We start from the raw sequence: 21,442 nt of genomic DNA on the forward strand, positions 1-21,442 counted from the left end.
CCGGTTAAACCGATCAAAATTTAAAAAAAAAAATTAAAAATGTAGCCGTTGGGACATGGGCTGGACCGTTGGCCAACGGTCCATTTGCAAAAATGGCCATTGCCAAACGGTTCCAAACCCCCATTTTGGCCCCCCAACACCCCAAACTTTTTTTTTAACACTTTAACCCATCCCCCACCCCTATATAAACCCCTCTCCATTTCCATTTTAATCCACACCAATATCTACCTTTATGGGATTTTTTAACATTTATAGAAAACACTTTGTATTGCTTTAGATAATGCTTTTAATAATACAAAGACGGTTGGTCTTTTAAAAAGGGAATTAAACCCTCCGCTAAAAAATATTTTTCATGTGAGATGTAGTTGTCACATTTTAAATTAATTATTAAAGATGGTCTTGAGTGTTTTGAAGATTCTATTCAAAAAGTTAGAAATGCGGTTGCGGTTGCGTTTCTTTTTTGTAATGCTAATAGGGAAAACTAAGAGATTTTAAGAATTCTTGTGTGGAAAATAGCCTTAGACCTAGGAAAATTCAAGTAGAAATTGAGACTAGGTGAAACTACACTTACATTATGCTACAACAAGCATATGAGTATAGGATTCCCATACAACAAGTTCACAACAAATATAATATTAATAATGATGATTGGTTAAATATTACGGCTTGGGAAGATGTTAAGGAATGTGTTGAACTCTTACAAAAATTTTATAATGCAAATGTTGCTTTTTTTAGACAATTCTATCCCATGGTAACTGAAATTTTAGCCTACTTAGCGGAAATAACTAGAGTTTTACAAGAGTATAAAAATAAATCCGGTTATCAAGCGGCTATTTTTAATATGATAACAAAATTTAAGAAGTATTTTTTTCCCATCCCAACTTTATTTATAGTAGGTTCTCTTTTAAATCCTTGTTTAAAAATGTCTTATACTAGAGCATTGGTCAATCAAATTTATACATTTTTAGAAATTGAAGAGGGAGTTGAACCATCTTTAGCTGAAGCCGAGCTCGCTATTGATGCCGAGTTTAGAAAAGTTTTTAGTCATTATTCTAATTTGGAAGAAAATGCTACACCCGTTGCTCCACACCCTACTACTTCTCAAAGTAGCAAAAAGGGCTTGTCGGGTTTGTCGCATTTAAAGGTTTTACATTCACATCCAACTCCTTCTTGTAATGCAAACTTTGATGAATATCACCTTTATTTGATGCAGTCAAATCTGGATATCAAGGAACTAGATGATTTGAACGTCTTAGCATGGTGGAAGAAGTACAAGGCAAGTCATCCAATACTTTCAAGAATGGCTCGAGATATCCTTACGGTTCAAATATCAACCGTGGCTTCGGAGAGTACATTTAGCCAAGTTGGAGACCATAGACACTCATGATCCGGATTTAGCTTGCAAGTACTAGTGTGCATTCGCGATTGGATTAGATCGAAGCGACGCAACCAAAACTTAGAAGCGGTGGAAGGCGAAGAGAAAGAGATTGAAGATTTGATAGCAAGTGAAGCGGACCAAATGGAAGACTTTGAAGATATCTCCATAGCCGAATATGATATAGGAGAAATTAACCAAATGATTGACAATTGGTGATTTTATTATTCTACTATTTCTTTGCAACTCATGTATTATTTGCAAGTTAAAAAAAACTACAACTAAAATATACTAAGAATATACTTATAATATAAATATACTTAATTTATAAAATACGAATTTATAAGCTTAGAAAAAACTTAAGCTATAACTAACTTAAGTTATAATATATAAGTTATAAGTATACATATAACTTAAATATATATATATACCAAAAAAAAAAAAAAAAGAGGTTTTAGACAGTTTCGAACCGGACCGATCCGGTTTTCATTTTAAAACCGGTAAACCGAAACCGACCGGTTTATTAACCGGTTACCGGTCCGATCCGATTCAAACCGGTTGACGGGCTTAGTCTGGACCTTTGTCTTGTTAACATATATGATTGTAGTTTAAAGCGATAGTACAGTCAAACCTCTCTATAACAAAGATCGTTGGGTCCAAAAAATTACAGCTGTTATAGAGAATAGTTGTTAGACACCTATAACGGCATTGACATTTCAATAATATTTCGCTGTTATAGTTAAAAAAGATGCATAAAATTTAATTTTCATTTTAATTGCCAAATTCTAAGCTTAATCACACCTTGTATAACGAAAGAAAATCGTTTAATGATAAAAATAGATATATTCATATAATATTTTTTTTTATTGTAGTAGTGTATTAAATGATCAAATATTTGATCAAAATATCTACACTTATTATTGATAGTCATAGATATTCTATTTTTATAAAAATGGTTAATTATTATATTACCAAAAAAAAAATAGCTGTCATATGGGGGGTAATTTTACAAAAAGTGTACTGTTATAAAGTTGGTTGTTGCTGTTATAGGTGAAATGCTATTATAGAGAAGTAAAATATAACATAAAAAATCGGTTCCGAAAAAAATTGGCTATTATAGAGAGGTGTTGTTATATGTGGGTGTCGATATAGAGAGGTTTGACTGTACATGTATAAGCCTGTAGCTTTATGGTGTCAGACATGCACATATAAGATTGGATTTGTATATTCTTGTGGCTGCTTATACTAAGTTAAAAGAGAAGTACATCACAAAAATAGCATCCGCACAAGTGTTCAAAATTATGCACCAATATTATAATGTAATCTTCTAAAAGTGTAGCGAGGCACTACAACAAAAGCCATTAACTTGAATCAGAGATTCACTTTTTATAGTTCTCACATCTTTTCTCATCTTGAGTGAATGCTACTCATGTCGTAAACACGAAGCAAACTCCTTCCAGATAAGAAATGCAAAAAAAATAAAAATTGTAACCTCCATTTCTAGGCCTAAGGAATTTACAATATACCTGTTTGGGTCTAGACACATCTTTACGTGTCGTTTTTTATTTTTTCTTTATTCTGATAACTTTCTCCATCACCTAATTATTTGGTTTCATATAGAAAAAGAGAAAAGAGTCATATTTTAGAACTGGAAAAGTCTAAAGAAAAAGTAGAAATACCTAATGATCAAGCCAACATGAAAAATCACACTTAAGGTCCAAGAAATAATCCTGAGATGAAAACACAGCATGTATTATCACCAGGAAACAACATTGATTTAGTAAACAAATTTAAGTTGCTATATAAAATACACACACTAAATTAGCCCAAGAATATTTAGAAATTAGAGGAGAAAAATGGAGAACCTATGGAATGTTGGGTGTGCAAACAAAGTACCATATTGGTAGCTGAAAAGAAAAAGGAGCTACTTATAAGGAATTGGATACTCTTAATGATGTGAGGCCTTTTGGGGAAAACCGTGCGGGCTTGGCCCAAAGCGGACAATATCACATCATGTTAAGAGTATTTTTGGGCCGTTTTATCCCAACAACTGGTATCAGAGCCAATGGTTTGGCGGGACGAGTATGAAGATGGCGGAGTGTGGCGTGGGGCCCGGCTTAGTGCCTTTGCCCGTCTATGGGCCGGTTTACGACCTTTACCCGTAGCTTTGAAGACGCATTCACAGCCTTTGGGATTCGGTGACCGTAAATACTCTGACGATGTGGGTGGCACACAAACATGCTGAATCTCTGACCCGTGGTATGATAATGAGCCATGTGAAACTTAGTTCGAGGGGGAGATTATTGTGTGTGCGAACAAAGTACCATATTGGTAGCTGAAAAGAAAAAAGAGCTACTTATAAAGAGTTGGATACTCTTAATGATGTGAGGCCTTTTGGGGAAAACCGTGCGGGCTTGGCCCAAAGCGGACAATATCACATCATGTTAAGAGTATCTTTGAGCTGTTTTATCCCAACATGGAAAACAAAAAACACAGAGAAAATTGCCTAAAATAAAGAATGAAGATACCAGTAGTAACGTCTTGCTGTTCCTATCGCAATTTAAAAACTTCCGGAATAGCCCGTGTATTCGTGGTATATTGGTGTCAACAAATTTACTGTCATGCATTATTATACTAGATGAGCGTGCCCGTGCTCCGCACGGGTGCCCGATGTCATATTTCTTCCACTATAAAACCAACTACTTTAATCAACCATTTAACTTCATATCTATGTGTTTAGGACCAACTTCTTTTTTCACCATACAATAAGAAATTGCAAACAAAGGCATCAAGTGAACTTTGAAAATAGTATTGAGCTTGTTTAGTAATCAATTATCAGTAACTCTTAATTACATAAGATATTTCAAAATTTGAGCGTTCATTCACATTGAGATCATGAAGCATTCCACAGATGTGCAATTTTTCAATTACAGCATCGACCTGGTGCAGGAAAGCATTTCCTTGATGTTCCAATCTCCAATTATAACATCTATCATGAATCCTCATGCCAAGTATTGGCAGTTTCACATCATCACCGGTGCAGGAAAGAAGAGCCAACTTTCTTTGATAGTACCACATCAGATATTTTGTTTCACATCATCAGTGGTGCAGGAAAGAAGAGCCAACTTTCTTTGATAGTACTACATCGAATATTTTCAAAATGTGCTTTGTAACGAGGTGAGACTGCAAAAGACATTCAATTAACCAAAGTTCAAGGTTGAATGTAGCATAAGATACAAAAAATTTGAATGATCGAGCAGGAATGACTGTACATAACGTATATGTAACTTGATACTGAGATATTAGCAAAGATACATTTTACCTACGAAAAGTAAACCGGTGACCAGTCAATCCCAAATAGCAAAGAACTCACAGAAACTGGAGGATTATTTTTGAAAACCCAGATGACATTTTGGCCTTCTACCATTACTACTTCTCTAAGACTTTTCGAAGAATGTGCAAATAGACATAACATGCTGAAGAAATCTCACGAAAAGGGGGACTTACTGATCTTCTCTCTCAATAGTATCTGCACAAAGTGTCTTAAAACCAGCAGCTTGAGACACAAAAGATGGGGCATGTTCCGACAGAAGGATGATAGAACCAACCTAGAAAGCATCACGGGGGGAAAAGATAGTCACAACTTCTTATGGCAATTTCTACAAACTATTTTATATCTTCTCCTTTAAGAGCATTAATCTGTTAAAACAAAACAAAATCATAAATATTGATGTAAATTTTTTTTAAGGGCGTAGTAGTGTGTAAAAGAATATACATAATGAGCATAAATAGAAAATCAAAACGCAAAGAGACATGTTAAGGTTTTAAGTATTTTAAAGTAAGTTTTCCGGGCTTTTCCCCACAGTGCCATAACTCTAAGTAGCATCCTTCTTTTTTACCAAGTAACTTTAATAGCATCTATAATTTAACACCTAAAATTCTAAGAAAAAGCTATTATAATATCACATATTTGTTCCTCTCGCAAATTTCTACTATAATAGAAAAAAAATCAGATGCTTTCCTTTTATGCTCTATATAAGAGCAGAGGACATTTCGTTAAAAGAGAACAATTAATATAAACTTTAAATCAACCAGGTGCCGTAAATCTAGAATCAAATGCAAAACCTCACCAGCAAATCCATTACCATTGCATAGTGAAAAATTACACATGATCAGTGGCGGAGCCAGGATTTCTGTCGAGGGGGTTCAAAATATAAAAAAGTAAACATACGAAGAAGCCTAAGGGGGTTCAACAACTACTATATATACATAAAAAATAATTTTAACCTTGTAAAAACAGTGTTTTTTTCCGCCGAGGGGGTTCGGACGAACACTCTCGGCTCTATGTGGCTCCGCCACTGCACATGATAACACATATCCGACTTCCAAAAGAATAAGCTTCTTGACAATGTTTTTAACCTTCACATCGAGTGCAGATGTCACGCTTGAGAGTGAACTTAACACCTGGAAAACAGAAATGCCATATCACAATATTGACAACTTAGAAACTGGTAGAAACAGAAAGAAAGGAGGACTGATTCTATCGGGGTTCGTCCATTATTCCTACATAGTTAGACATCTGTTTTTCAAGCATTTCATATAAAGTTTCTTTTTTAAAGTTGGCATTTTGTAATCTTAACATTTAAGATATTGCTAAAGTAGACACATCTATACGGTATAACATGAAATACAATGCATAACCATGTTGCATTAAAACCAAGGAGATAGATAAGGCAATCATAAGGAAAAAACGATTCTCGAGCAAGAAAGCAAGACAAAGGGAAAAGGAGAAGATGGGTGTTCTTATCAATGCGAAGCTGAATTTTTACATGCATTTGAAATAAATATCCTATAAATTGAAAGTGTAAAAAGTAAAAAAAGTATATATTCTGAAGTAGGAAGCATGATTGAAGAGATTCATGGGCAGTAGATGGGTGTGCTCAAGTAAATAGGCAAAAGACTATATAAAAGGAAGATACCAGAGAAGAAGAAGTAGAAAAAATAGAACTGCAAAGGGAACAACGGAAAGTAGGGTAATCAAAGTCTTCGAAACTCACCAGGTGATTAAGGCCTTCCTCAGAAAGAGCAGGTTGGATTTCTAAAGATTATACCTTATGAACTTCCAACGATGTATGAAATTTTGGAGACTTTGAACAGAAAGGCAAGCATAAATACACTTCAGGTATTCCCAAAAAAATCCTTGTGCTGTACACCAGTAAAAGAATTTTTAAGATCAGAATAATTTCATCACTTTCATGCTGCGACATATTGTAGTGACTCTCTGTGGAGGTGAACTGCAATCACAGTGACTAATTCGATTAGTATAAGCACTGTTTTTGCTTTAAAATCTGTCGAGAGGATATCAGCTATTGAATGCAGATGAAGTTTTATTTTAGGAATGTTATTCTTTGTTTAAAGGATTGGAATGCCCCAGTTCTACGTATAATGTATGCATCTTGAGATACTAACTACACCATTATTTTACATCTATTTTTAGTGAATGCACTTTTACCACTTCTATCAGTAATGAGTAAATGAAACGAATAGCTTAACACATTCTCTAGAAAGTAACTAAAGGACTAACTATTGTTTTAAAAAGGAAAATCTGATTATTGACATTCAAGATTTGCTAATCACGTCATAGGAAATATTGAGCATAAGGATCAGGATGAAGTCCTAAAAGTTTCAATCTCTTTAATAAGCTTTCATCTCACTATTTCATTTCTAGGACAACAAAGATTAGATGTCATAAAAAATTTATTGACTGGAAAAGTTGCTGAGATTACTTCTACCAGTAGTGGTTATGTTATCCTGCAAGAAATATTTAGTTGCATTTAATTCTAAACAGTTAGCAGCATAAAAAAAAAAAAAAAAAAAACAGTTAGCAGTATGAACATTAAACAAGGATTTTCAGGTGGCATAAAAGAAAGGTTAAGACAGAAATGGATTCATTATGCTATAAGAATATAAAACGATAAAGGATAAAAACCTGCATCTCTTAGTCTTATGAGAAAAATGTACCCATTCAAGGCAACATATATATTCCTTTTATATATAGTAAAAGTTCTCTCTGTCCCTCCAAAGGCTCGTCGGGTTTTCCCTATCGATCAACAATAATTATGTTAGTTAAATGAAGCTTCACAATGATCCCAAGGAATAGAAGATATGAAGAGTCGTAAACGCAAACAACCTAAGATAATAGTTATTAGCAACAAAAAATTACTCAATTCACAACTGAAAAGCAGTTTCCGCATTGCTGGCTCAATTTACAGCGGAGAAGCACTCCCTTCAGATTGTTGAATAATATATAAGTATGTGGTAGAACACCTGCCACAACAGAAAAGTATAAAAAAGAGTACTCAGTTGTTTCAGGCATGTTAACAAACAACTCATCAGAAGTAATAAGCTGGAAAAGAGAAACACAGCTGAAACACATCGTGGTGATGCAAGTAAAAATGATTGACTGTACGGAAAAAAGACATGCATGAGCAAAGAGCTAAAATTACCGATATGGATATTGAAAATCCAACCAAAAACTATCGAAAACTTAAGATGTCCAAAATTTTATTCTAAAACAGAATCGAAACACATGCATTGCTGAGGAAACAGAGAAAAACGCAGAGAATGTGTCCATTTTCATGAAACTGAAAAGTCACTTAAGATATCCAAAAGTTTCCATCCTTCAATTTCTCTTTCAAAAGTTCAGTTCATACAATTTGAAAACTTAATAGACTCTATTGGATAATAAGTTCAAATATAGAGTAGGCATTTGAGACTTACCAATCCTTGGCATTAATTTAGATCCAATACCCATCTTCAGAAGACCCAAAAGGTAAAAGGCATAAATGAAAAGACACAGATTACCAAAAATTCAAGAACTAAGCAAAAAAATAAGAGAGGGAGAAGAAGAAAACTCACCAGCAAAGAAAAGAGAGATGGAAACTGCAAAAATCCTGCTTTCAGACGGTGGGAGGAAGGCAAAAGGGTGGGGAAAGCCTCAACCCACGTCCACGTAGAGTTGGAAGGCGACACCTGGAAATCCATACCTCAACAAAGATGAATAGAATTACCAAGTTACCCCTAAATATATATGTATAACACCGAAAGTACCCCAGGACGACCAAAGATACATTTACTGAAATGCCCTTGGTCGTCTAAGGGACTCAGGCTTATTATTATTAAAATATTATAAAAATAATAATATAATAAAAAAAAATATATATATATATATATATATATATACTAGCAAACTATGCCCGTGCGATGCAAGAGATCCAACGTGATTAATTTAATTACTCATTTTAGTTAGTCTTTATGGTTTGTATATTTTGCAAAGGATTCCACGATTCTCTTTAGTGAGTCTTCATATTTTGTTTCTCTTCCTCTTATTTTTCCTCTTAATTTCTCAATTGTTGTTAAAATTTATCTTATTTTAGTTATGTCTGCTTTTTTTTATATTTAGTAAGCTGATGTCAAGTTTATAATCACAAGATTCAAAGAATAAATAAATAAATTTGTAGAATAACTCTAATTTAAACAGGAAAAATTAAAAGAAAATCTCAAATTCAGAGTACCAACTATATGAATCACCAAGCAGCCCAGAGAAAAATTAAATCGAGCGAGTGAAGACCAGAGAAGTAGAAGAAAGGCTGAGAGACCACCGGAATAGTGAATAAGAAAGGCATTACTCACTTTAGTTAGTCTTTATGGTTTGTATAGTTTGCAAAGGATATCACGATTCTCCTTAGTGAGTCTCCATATTTTGTTTCTTTTCCTCTTATTTTCCCCCTTGATTTCTCAATTATTGTTAAAATTTATTTTATTTTGGTTATGTCCATCTCTTTTTATATGTAGTGAGTTGACAATTCAAATATTCTACATGTCAAGTTTATAATCACAAGATTCAAAGGATATTTTATTATATTGTACACATTTGTAATTTAGAACCACAAGATTCAAAAGTCTATCTTTCATTTTTTAAATTCCGTGCCTAGTCAAACTTAGACACTTAAATTGAGACAGAGGGACTATATGCCAAATGGAGGAAATAAAAGGACAACTGAGACACTGCGGACACGTGGGGACTTAAAAAGTAAACACACAAGAGGTAGAATTAATGTTAAACTTTCGAAATGTACACATGTTAGTCCTTGCATAGAGTACAATTTCATGTGCTTTCTATAATAGAGTAATAAAATAAAAAGTGTAGAAGTAAAGAAATATGATAACGTAAAAGTGGAATACACATGTACAAAGAATAGGTGGCAAACTAAGTAGTAGTACTTGTTAAAGGAAGTGGATCCACAGCTGGAAAAAAAAGGAAAGAAATCAAGTACACTTGGAATAAGTCCAAATTTAGTGTACAACTCAGACAACTTCGGCAAAAAATTACAGTGTATATATAGGGTAAATTTTCTGTGTTTATGTACATATATTAACTTTTGAACACCCTGAATAAATGCAAAAGGTTAGCTCAAGTGGTCCAGGGTGTTCAAAATTTTCATGTGTCCTAAGTTCAATTCCAATTGACAACATTATTTTTTATATTTAGCTTTTGTTGTTTTTATCAACCTTCTGAGTGAAAATTCTAGATCCGTCATTGTTAACACACCTTCTCTGGGAATCAGTAGTAAAGAGGCGACATTGATGGATGATGAACACCGGGCTCTTTCGGAGAACTCTGTCATTAGTGTATATATAGGGTAAATTTTTTGTGTTTATGTAGATATATTAACTTTTGAATACCCTGAATAAATGCAAAAGGTTAGCTCAAACGGTCCAGGGTGTTCAAAATTTTCATGTATCCTAGGTTCAATTCCAATTGACAACATTATTTTTTATATTTAAATTTTGTTATTTTTTTCGAACCCCTGAATGAAAATTCTGAATCCGCCACTGTATGCGCCTTCTCTGGGAATCAGTAGTAAAGAGGCGATATTGATGGATGATGAACACCGGGCTCTTTCGGAGAACTCTGTCATTTGATAAAAATGAATCAAAGAGAAATTACTCAGCAAAGAAAGAGATATTAAAAGAGTTACGGAAAAAGGAAAGCTCAAAAAAATTAACGAAATCACAGAAAGTTAACGTTCAAAATGGTGATGAAAAAGCAAAGAGTAGTTGAAGCTAGCAATAAAGTATAAAGGCTATAAACCCAAATAGTGGTGTGAATAGTTTTGTTAACAAAGAATTTTAATACACGTGTCTGTCATGTGCCAAGTGTACAGAGCAGAAATTTAATTCACCAATAAATAAATGAGGTCCAAATTTATAGTACAACTACTGTTGCTTCTCTTACAATTTTCACTACTGTGTTCGTACACCAACTGTCATTTCTATAATATAGTAACTAGTTATAAAACCTCGTGCTTTGCACGGGCCCAAATACAGATGAAAATTAAGGTAAAAAATAAATTTCACGATATTTCTTGACAAAATCAAATGTTATTGTTTAAAAAATAAATTAAGTATAATTAAGATGTTACATATTTTTTCAAAACATCTTTGGTTGTATATTTGATTGATTTTTTGAAGATGAGTCTCAAATTTGAGAAAAGATGAGTATCAAGTTGATCATTTTTTCACTTAAAAAACTTTAACTCATTTTCAAATTAAATGCATGTTCAAATACAACTTTAACTGCTAAATACACTTTTTCAACTATTTTTGAAATATCACATTTTTATTCTTATCCTGGTGAATTTCAAGTGCAATTTTAGTTTTACTCTATTTGTTTCTTGAGCTTCTGGCTTTTTTGGTCCCAACTCTTAAGTGCCTGGTCAATGCCGGCTAGTTATCTCTTTGGTTGAGTCCAAGTTCTCATTTTTTAAAATATGGATTTGAATCGCTACCTGTCTGAGCAATTGCTTAGTTAGAACTGAATTTTGGAGTTCTCGGAAATATAGCTCCTTTTCATTAGAGCTCTAGATAAAAAATTATTAGTTCTCTAATTACATCAATAGTCAAACTTTTAAATAAGATAATTTGATTTAATTGAATTTAAGTAATTAAGTGGTAAGATAAATAGAGAGCTGGACATGAAACAGTAAATTTCTATGGAGGCTACTGCATGATGGCATCAAAGGCTGCTACATGCCTACATTTGTTGCCAATTACGTGTAAATGAAAGTTGGAGGTGGCCCCACGTAATAAGAAATGATAAACCATAGAGGCAGACAGGCAGTACCTTTTTGTCCATAAGGGAAAATGCACACACAATGTAACATTTAGTACAACAGAGGTAAAGCATAAAATTTTTGTAATACCAGAAATGCTCCCGGGACAGGCAGGCATGTTGACCCAGAGGAGCCTGCTAACTCCCTCATAGTATAGTAGAACTAGACGGTGTATGCCTGTGCCCAACACTTTGAATTATAGTGTATCTATGCATATGTAGTTGTGTTTGGGTAGTGATAATATATATATTTTATATTGCTAATAAACATATATAATTTTACACTGTTTTTATGCATATATATATATATATATATATATATATATATATATACTATGTTCAAAACACGATTAATATAACATTGTAATTTATGCTCCGTATCTAAAACTTTATTATATTAGTGTTTGCTACGAATACAAAGTTGGCAAAAATTTATTAATACTTTTTAAAAGAGAAGACTTGTTTAAAATGAAACTATTTTCCTCTCCTTGAGATAAAACAATAGCAATATTTAAGCATCAGTTGATACTTTGAATTTTAATTCGATTAATTTAAAGGTGTAAAATATTCTATTGTTAATGTATGTAGATTGGACCTAAACAATACTTATTATTTTTTTATCAAATTTTAATTTGGATAATTCTAATTAAAATTATTAAATTAATTTTACATGTTTAAAACGAAACAAAGTAGAAATTTAATTTTCTATTTAAACGAAGAACTACTATTTTTTAATTTTCGGTAAATATTCTTGGTTTAGTTCATTTTACTTGTCATGTTGTCTTTTGCACGATTTTTTAAGGAAACGTCAATTAGAATTATAATTTGACTACTTTACCTTATTAATTATTTGATCTCCATTTAATATTATTTTTTCTTTTACGAAATTAATTTCTTTTCACATTTATAGAGGAAGGAAAAAAATGAAAAAGTAATTAGGTTCTATCTTATTTTAAAATATAAATATTTTAAGTATATTTATTTTAGTAAACATAACAAATAAATGACATGGCGGAATAGCAAATACAACAGTTAAATAGCTAGATTAGATCTCAGGCTAATATAAGAAAAGAAAGGAAATTGTATGGTTTGGTTACTTAACCTTTTGAAGAAAAGCAATAATATGGGGTCCATAGTTTTTGCTGTACAATAATTTCATTCGCTCCCACTAATGGGTTGATACGCATATGGCAATGAATCCATCATTATTGACTTAATGGGGATACTTTGAGAATTACATGAATATTGTTTGATTTTTTAATATGGGGTACACGTTTTTTTTTTTTTTTTTTGTCGTTGCTTGTTTTTTTAATATGGAGTGGGGTCCACTTTTTTTCCCACCCTTTTTTTTTTTTAAATATTGCTTGAAAAAAATCTTATTTTTTAAAATTCCATATCTAATTAAATGGAAACCCTTAAATTGAAACGAAGAATACTATTTTTCTATTTTAGTGAACCTATTACTATCTCCGGATAAAAAAAAGAGTCCATTTAGCCATTTACACACCCCTTAAGAAACTACTCACTTAAAAAAATGTAAATTGACTAACTATCCCTAATTAAATAGACATTGTGATTTGATCACATAACACTTAATAGGGGCAAATTTGAAAAGATAAGGTTAATTGTTTTTTGATTTAATAAGTGAATACTTTTTTTGACTCAATAAAAAGAGCTAAGTGGACACTTTTTTTTTATCCGGAAGGAATAGTTTACTTTAATTGAAAGTAGCAAAATAAAACAATTAATTAGATTACAGTAGATGTCATGCTAGTTTTTTTTTTTTTTTTTTTTTTTTTTTAAGTAAGAAAGAAAAAGAAATTGAATGGTCTTGATTCTTGAATTCTAGTGGGGCCATGTTTAGGCACCGACTTTTCAGAAATGGCACAGACTATTTGCTCCAACCGTCATCATACACACACATGGCAATGTGTACTTGTTGGAGGCACGTGAACTGAATGAATTGACAGAAAATCTTGGAGTCGTCTACCCTCACTTTTCACTTTATTTGCGAAAATGCCATGACTGACGACGAAAAAGTGAGCAAACTCACTCTTCTATATAGTTAAAATTATATACTAGACGGCGTATGCCCGTGCGCACCAACACTTTGGATTATAGTGTATCTATGTGTATGTAGTTGTTTTTGGGTATTGATAATATATATTTTATATTGCTAATAAATATACATAAGTTTGCACTGTTTTTATACATAGTATATATATATATATATATATATATATATATATATATATATATATATATATGTTCAAAATACAATTAATATAACATTTTGAGCTCCGTATCCAAAACTTTATTATATTAGTGTTTGCTATGAATACAAAGTTGGAAAAAATTTATTAATATTTTGTAAAAGAGAAGATTTGTTTAAAAGGAAACTATTTTCCTCTCTTTGAGATAAAACAATAGCAATATTTAAGCATCAATTCATACTTTGAATTTTAATTTGATTAATTTAAAGGTGTAAAATATTCTATTGTTAATGTATGTAGATTGGACCTAAACAATACTTATTATTATTTTTTATCAAATTTTGATTTGGATAATTCTATTTGAAATTATTAAATTAATTTTACATGTTTAAAACGAAACAAAGTAGAAATTTGATTTTCTATTTAAACAAAGAACTGCTATTTTTTAATTTTTGGTAAATATTATTGGTTTAGCTCATTTTACTTGTCATGTTGTCTTTTACATGATTTTTTAAGGAAACATCAATTAGAATTGTAATTTGACTAATTTACCTTATTAATTATTTGATCTCCATTTAATATTATTTTTCCTTTTATGAGATTAATCTCTTTTCACATTTATTAGAGTAAGAATAAAAATGAAAAAGTAATTAAATTCTATCTTATTTTAAAATATAAATATTTTAAGTATATTTATTTAGTAAACATAACAAATAAATGACATGCCGAAATAGCAAATATAACAATTAAATATCTAGATTAGATCTCAGGCTAATATAAGAAAAGAAAGGAAATTGTATGGTTTGACTACTTAATCTTTTGAAAAAATAATTTCATTTGCTCCCACTAATGGGTTGATACACATGTGGCAATGGATCCACCATTATTGATTTAATAGGGATACTTTAGGAATTACATGAATATTGTTTGATTTTTTAATATGGGGTGCACGTTTTTTTTTTTTTTTTTTTGACATTGCTTATTTTTTTAATATGGGGTCTAAATGGTGGGGTCCACTTTTTTTCCTTTTTTTTTTTTAATATTGCTGGGTGTTTTTAGCATGGGACCCACCTTATTTTTTTTATTTTTAGTGACTGACGGCGAAGCATGGGTTAAACCCATGCTTCTATATAGTAGAAACTAGATGATGGAAGCCCGTGCTAGCACAGGCCCAACACAAAAAATAGTATCACATTTTTTTTAGACTATCTAAAAAAGAATGATATATTTTTATATTTAGAAATCATTTAACTTGAAATTTTTCCTTTACCTTTAATGAAATGATTTAAATTCACACAAATATCTATGACTTGTTTTAGACCACAAATTTCAAAGATCTTTCCTTTCTCTTTAAACTTCGTGCCTAGTCAAATTATGTCACATTAATTAGGAAAGAGAGAGTACCTTTTAGTCATATAATTATGAAATTTTTATTACAGAATGTATTATAATTCAATTAATTGAAAATATCAATAAATTATTTTACTTAGTCCGCTTCTCTCATATATAACTTTTCTAGTTTGGTTCTCCAATTCAAAGATTTGAAATACACATTCTCCTACCGAGTTTCATGCAATCATCTCTTTCTACTCAACAACACTGAAAAGCGCTTTCATGTGTCGTGATTAATCTGCTGTAGTCTTAAATTCTTAAGTATAGACCAACTTCATCATTTTAAGAAAATATGTGTATACGTTTCTTGACCATTTATATTTCGTCTTCTTGATGTTATTCCTCATTATTTGTGTGAGACGTATGTGTCTAAATTTATACCCAAAGGTATATGCTTTAAATCTTTTAGTTTTATGACTTCTTTAGCGGTTTTTGTGTTCAATTTAAATCGTTATTTCTTTTTTACTGAATTTCTCTTCTTTAAATTTTCTCTAAGCGTAGGTTTACCATTTTCTGAACTTATTATCATTATTTAAATGTCTTATTTTTTTTCTTCACGTGGACCCCACCTAATTTTTTTTTGTCTCTATTATTATGGAAGAATGGGCCCTACCTTAATTTTTTTTTAATTTGTACTATTATAGAAAAGTGAGCCCCAACTTAATTTTTTTTAAAAAAGGTTTTCTACTATTATAGAAGAGTGGGCCCCAACTTAATTTTTTTTTTAATTTACTATTATAGAAGACCGTTTATATTTCGTCTTCTTGATGTTACTTTTGGTTTTATGACTTCTTTAGCAGTTTTTATATTCAATTTAAATCGTTATTTCTTTTTTCCCGAACTTCTCTTCTTTACATTTTCTCTAAGCGTACCTTTACCATTTTCCGAACTTATTATCATTATTTACATATCCTATTTTTTTCTGTTGTAATTGTCTCCTACTTCTTCACGTGGACCCCACCTTAATTTTTTTTCTAGCAATTGTCTCCTACTTCTTCACGTGGACCCACCTTATTTTTTTTGCAATTGTCTTCTAATTCTTCACGGGGACCCCACCTTAATTTTTTTAATCTCTACTATTATAGAAGAGTGAACCCCACCTTAAATTTATTTTTTTTAAATAATTTTTGTCCTATTAAAGAAGAGTGGGGCCCACCTTTTTTTTTTTTTTAGAGTGACTGACGACGAACTATATAGAAACTCATGTGACTGACGACGAACAATATAGAAACTCATGTTTCTATATAGTAGAAATATTATACTAGATGGCCCGACATCGTTATACAATTTAGAGGGCCAACATTCGGAAAGGTAATTTCATGGCGGTTCTAATTGTGCAGTAAGATTGTCCAAAAAAGGAAATGTCAAACTGAAGTATTGACGTAATACATTAATTTGTGGAACAAAGTCATACAATTACATTTTTGAACGTGCTATAAAGACAAAAATATTACGGGTTTTCATGACCATGCAGGTGGTCCAACTTATGTATAAGCAGTGTTACAATTGCATGAACTCTGAATTTTGACAGCTGCCAACACATTTCATCTGGGTATCTACTAAAAAAAAAGAAAGGTAAACATCAAAATTGGTGTTATGTAGTAAGCATGCAAAAGTTAGGAAAGCCTGCAAATTTAAATTAACTTAAGCAATCATCTTCTGCAAGATAGTATTGAAGTACAATAAGGATAAAAGGAAATGGGATGCCTTCTGCAGGCAGAAAGTCTTAGCATCTCAGAAAAACTAAGTTGTTCCATAAAATGAAGAGAATGATAGAATTAGCAATTTCTTCTCATGAATGTTGATTTTCCATCCATAACGCGCTTCAATTACAGAAGGATCAAGTTGAATGGTATTGAAAAGATGACTTACCAATAGGCTCGTTTTTTGCATTAATTAGTATCTCACGTAGTTGAAAAGGGAGAAATTAACTTAAGGAGTGGTCAACTATAGAGATTCTTACCCAGTTATATTGGTACTACATATACTGGTGGTATATTTACAGATGATCAGGTAGCTCTTTATTGTCTTTACTACTTCAGGAAAATTTTGGGAAGTAATTTATCCATTAATCCCCTTATTGTTTATCTGTACTTTTATACGCTGCAGGGTTTTTGTACATCTAACTAGCAAGACACCACATTAGAATTGTCTCTATAAATCTATATATTGTACTCATTCATCTCCAATATCATGATAAATTAATCAGTTCTCTCTCTGAGTTTTGGTTTATGGGCAGCAATTTATTAATAGATTGATGCCTTCTTTTTTGTCAAGAAAATAGATTGATTTCTTAAAAGAGCACAGTTTAGATTACTTTTCAACGGAGCAGGAACAAAATACCATTATGAGAGTAATGTAAGAACATCATACCACAACCATCCAAGAAAGGCTCTGGAGTGTGTAAACATATCTTCCAAGTGAGAAATAAGCCTTTTATGTTCTTCAACTAATACATAGAAAAATTCGTGAACCTGAAAAGTTAGACAGAAGAAGCATATATTAGGCTATTCAATTCCAGTACCCTGAATGCAGTATGGAAAAAAAAAAACTTTAGAGTGGCATCAGTGGAGGACGAGATCCGGGAAGCGCGGCTGAGATGGTTTGGGCATGTGAGGAGGAGGAGAGACACAGATGCCCCAGTGCGGAGGTGTGAAAGGTCGGCTATGGACAGTTTCAGCAGAGGTAGAGGTAGGCCGAAGAAGTATTGGGGAGAGGTGCTTAGACAGGACATGGTGCAGTTCCAACTTACCGAGGACATGACCTTAGATAGGAGGCTATGGAGGACTCAGATTAGAGTAGAAGGCTAGTATCCCATCGTACTAGTAGTCGTGGTTTTGATCCTCATTTTCTTGTCCTTTGATTCGTGCAGCTATATGTTAGTCCGTGTACCACGATTATCGTATTTATCTGTGATAGCCACTGTTTCTGTTTTCTCATACTGCTTTATCATGGCTTTTTCGCTTTCATTAGTTTCATTTTCGTATTGCTTTGAACTGTTCCTGCTTATCTGACCTTTTCTCATCATGTTTTCTCTTGAGCCGAGAGTCTTCGAAAAATTGACCTCTCTATCTTCCGAGATGGAGGTAAGGTCTGCGTACATTTTACCCTCCCCAGACCCCACACTGTGGGATTTCGCTGGATATGTTGTTGTTGTTGTTGTAATAAAAACTGGATAGCAGATCATTCTGTACTAAACCACATCAGCGAAAACAAGGAAGAAGGTAGCAATAAGAAAAAACTGCAATAGTAAATTACTACCAGTAAGGTGTTTGGAACTGAGATTCAATTTGAAAAAGGATAGATGCCTATGTTATGGGAAATCAAATGGAATAAAAAATATTCAATTATTTCATGCGTATCGTCAAACACCTTAGTGCACCAATATTCTTCCTTATTTAGATTTTTTTGTCCAAATGGAATTCGATGTACTTAGTGTTGTTGCAGTTTGGGCAGTTGAGAAGAAAATTTTCATTAAAGTGTCTAAACAAAAATAACCACATGCATCAAAGAATCTACCCAAGAAAATTTCGAGAAAAAAAAAAAAAAAGAAAGCAAAACAAGATACGTGTAAATCAAGAATCCAAAATCTTCTTTAAAAGGAAAAAGAAGATTCTAAATCAACATTCCATAAAAAATAGAATGTTCGCACCAATAAACACAGATATTTCTGATTGAGAACTGAAGTTGTGTACCTGCAAAGAATCTTCTGTTTCTCTCCTTTCTCAAATAGATTAATCTTGGCCAAGTTATCTTATGTTGAACTGTGCTGCTTGGAATATAAATCTTGTTTATGATTTTCTCCCCAATTCACACCACTCCAGTTCCAAGTCCTACTTTGTTTCCTAACAAAACAAACGCAAATTAGAAAATAACCATACGCAGTTTTACATAGCATCTATAAATACCTCGAATAGGCAAAGAATATATGCCCAACATTCTGACATAACCCCGCAGGATTCAACTTTGTTCACCAATTTAAGTTTTCAAGCAATACTTTTGTAGTATGAAGTTCTAAAGCAGTCCATGCAATCTAAAGTAAAGCACGGGATATGCCTGACACTGTTGTTCATTTTTGTAGCTTGATGTCCAGAGTAATTTACATTCAACTTTCAAGTCTCAACTTATTCATAAAAACGGCACTTTGCAGGCCGAAGAAAAGGCGCCCCTGTTTCTAGGTAAATAAAGTGGTTGATGCATATCATCTTGCAGAGTGATGAACTGGAGTGAAAATTGTACATATGGCTTTCAAGAATGAGGAGTTTGAGATTTCTCGGTCTCTAACTTGAGATACCTTCTTGATTGGGTTATAACTAAGAAGAATCGCGCAAAATTTGTATAAAGTTGCAACGACGCCACAAGAGCAACTGACATTGCAAGCCCTATCAAGAAGACAGTAGGGCTGATAATTGTAAGAATTTACCGCCCCTAAAATAAGGATACACAAGATGCAACTGCCTCATGTTTAAAAGAACAACTATATGTTAGAACATAATGCAAAAATATCTTCGTTTGTGTAGCACAATCAACAATTTCTTACCACATGGGACTTCACTGGGCAATTGTTGTTCTCCGAAAGTGTCTATATCAATATGTTTGTCCAATAATTGTCTTGATTGAGAGAAAGTGATAAAGATAACACCAAAAAAAAGGAAGGACAGACCTTGGCCGCGAAGATCACTCTACATCAGAAAAAACATTATCACTTTCTGGCAAATTCTTCATCTCATGCTGCTTGGGGTTTGTACATGCACCTCGACTATACCAAATAACAAAATCTGGTGAATATAACAGACACACCAGTGGATCATCATATTCAGGCAAGAAAAGCCAAATATGTACAAATTTTTACTGCCTGACATCGGATATCAAGAAGGTTAAGAGAAGTGGATCAAAGCAACACTGCATATAATTATATGTAGGGCTTGCTCATAGTGTTTTCACTGTTTTTTCCTATTATATTTGTCATTAAGCTATAGATTTAACAACAAAATAGCATGACCAGACACAGAGCAGAGGATTAGATAATAGCTCGTGAGCCATAACTAACATTAAAGAAAATGAAGAGCAGTGCGAATATCCAGTAGAAAATCATACCTAAAAAAGTCAAATTCAACTCACCAGAATTACATGGTTTAAGCTAATTAAGTAATATTTTCAAACATCTTAGCTGCATCAAAGCTCTTCTATAAGTTTAATTTCTTCTCGTTTTTTTTCTCCGATATGGAAATTCAATGTGGCAGAGCATGTTTATACCTATGTAGGAAAATTTCAAACATGCATGCACAATGTAAGAAAACATCTAAGAAATTAGTAATTTAAGATCCCCACAAATACTCATTAACAACAGTTTTAGCATCTCATTGAAAACCCATTAACTATGAAAAAAAAAACCCATCAACAAATAACAAAAATTCGATGCAAATTAACGAAACAATATCTAAATTGACCAGAAATTATAAGAACATATTGTAATAAAGAGAAAGTAAACAAAAGTAAGCACAATATCATCAAACTAACGGGAACTCCCCGTAGATTCAAAAAAAATTCTTATCTTTTCCATTTCAGAAGAAGCGGCAAACATGGCTTCAATTCTTCTTCATCATTTTCTTCAGTGGCTCGCAGTTTCTTTTTTTTTATAACTTTTGATGGCAAAAACTCTCCCATTCTGCCTGGCTTTTCGACTAAAGGGCAAAGACAATATCAAAGCAATGACATCTGAAACAAAAATCTGAGAAGAACAAACCTCGGAACTCTTTTCACCAATAGTCTACAGAGCACTCCTCTGTGTTAAGGAGAGAATAGCACAGAGGTAGATGGAGAACGAGAAAGAGTTTGAAGAGGTACGTGTCTGCAGTTTGGAGCACACGTGTTTATCCTGCAGGTTGAAACATAATGCAACAATAAACAATGGATATTTACGGAAATACCTCTGGACGACCAAAAACCTTCACTTATTATATAGCTACTATAAAAATAATTATAAAAAAAAAAAAGTTAAATAAAACGGTTCATATATCACACGTACCTCTAGCTAGATAAATGCAAAGAGTTAATACAGACAGACTTCTCTATAACAAAGATCCGCATATAACAGTAACTCTCTATAACATCTTATTTTTTGGAATCGATTTTTGATGTTATATTTTACTTTTCTATAACAATAATTTACTTGTAATAGCAACATCCAACTTTATAACAGTACATTCTTTGTAAAATTACCCAATATAACAACTATCTTTTTTTTCTTTTTCTTTTTTGTAATATAATATTTAGTATTTTTATAAA

At 32.4% G+C, this 21,442-nt stretch overlaps 1 protein-coding gene and 1 long non-coding RNA gene across 18 annotated transcripts; both read right to left on the minus strand.

Moving 5' to 3' along the window:
- Positions 1 to 2,926: 2,926 nt before the first annotated feature.
- LOC132037220 (uncharacterized) lies at positions 2,927 to 8,548 on the minus strand. 13 transcript variants are annotated; one of them, XR_009409797.1, is made up of 7 exons: positions 8,294 to 8,548; positions 8,156 to 8,189; positions 7,599 to 7,702; positions 6,433 to 7,475; positions 4,883 to 5,839; positions 4,316 to 4,558; positions 2,927 to 3,105 (listed from the first exon to the last, which is right to left on the minus strand). XR_009409797.1 is itself a non-coding variant. In XM_059427700.1 (7 exons), exons 4-7 carry the CDS (start codon positions 7,368 to 7,370, stop codon positions 4,531 to 4,533), a joined length of 312 nt encoding a protein of 103 aa, XP_059283683.1. In that variant the 5' UTR covers positions 7,371 to 7,475; positions 7,599 to 7,838; positions 8,156 to 8,328; positions 8,408 to 8,548; the 3' UTR covers positions 4,170 to 4,530. The 13 variants fall into 13 exon arrangements, 6 of the variants coding, with proteins under 6 accessions (XP_059283683.1, XP_059283679.1, XP_059283681.1 ...); XM_059427700.1 differs by lacking the exon at positions 2,927 to 3,105 and having other exon boundaries at positions 4,170 to 4,558; positions 4,883 to 4,983; positions 5,663 to 5,839; ... (2 more) ...; positions 8,156 to 8,328; positions 8,408 to 8,548; XM_059427696.1 differs by lacking the exon at positions 2,927 to 3,105 and having other exon boundaries at positions 4,170 to 4,558; positions 4,883 to 4,983; positions 5,663 to 5,839; positions 7,365 to 7,475.
- Positions 8,549 to 16,508: 7,960 nt separating this feature from the next.
- Positions 16,509 to 21,186, minus strand: LOC132035814 (uncharacterized). 5 transcript variants are annotated; one of them, XR_009409438.1, is made up of 3 exons: positions 20,901 to 21,051; positions 18,850 to 19,913; positions 16,509 to 17,628 (listed from the first exon to the last, which is right to left on the minus strand). It is a non-coding gene; the product is annotated as an uncharacterized LOC132035814 (long non-coding RNA). The 5 variants fall into 5 exon arrangements; XR_009409439.1 differs by having other exon boundaries at positions 16,509 to 16,797; positions 16,899 to 17,628; positions 18,850 to 21,047; XR_009409440.1 differs by having other exon boundaries at positions 18,850 to 19,736; positions 19,818 to 21,025.
- Positions 21,187 to 21,442: the final 256 nt, after the last annotated feature.

This window comes from Lycium ferocissimum, chromosome 11 (genome assembly GCF_029784015.1).
Source record: "Lycium ferocissimum isolate CSIRO_LF1 chromosome 11, AGI_CSIRO_Lferr_CH_V1, whole genome shotgun sequence".
Classification (NCBI taxonomy): Eukaryota; Viridiplantae; Streptophyta; class Magnoliopsida; order Solanales; family Solanaceae; genus Lycium; species Lycium ferocissimum.

Excerpts from the sequence above, each read along its gene's own strand:
- LOC132037220 (XM_059427700.1), bottom strand. Across the intron at positions 4,984-5,662 it reads AAAAACACTGTTTTTACAAG|GTTGGTTCTATCATCCTTCT; the intron begins GTTAAAATTATT and ends GATGCTTTCTAG. Across the intron at positions 4,559-4,882 it reads ACTATTGAGAGAGAAGATCA|TCTCACCTCGTTACAAAGCA; the intron begins GTAAGTCCCCCT and ends TGTCTTTTGCAG.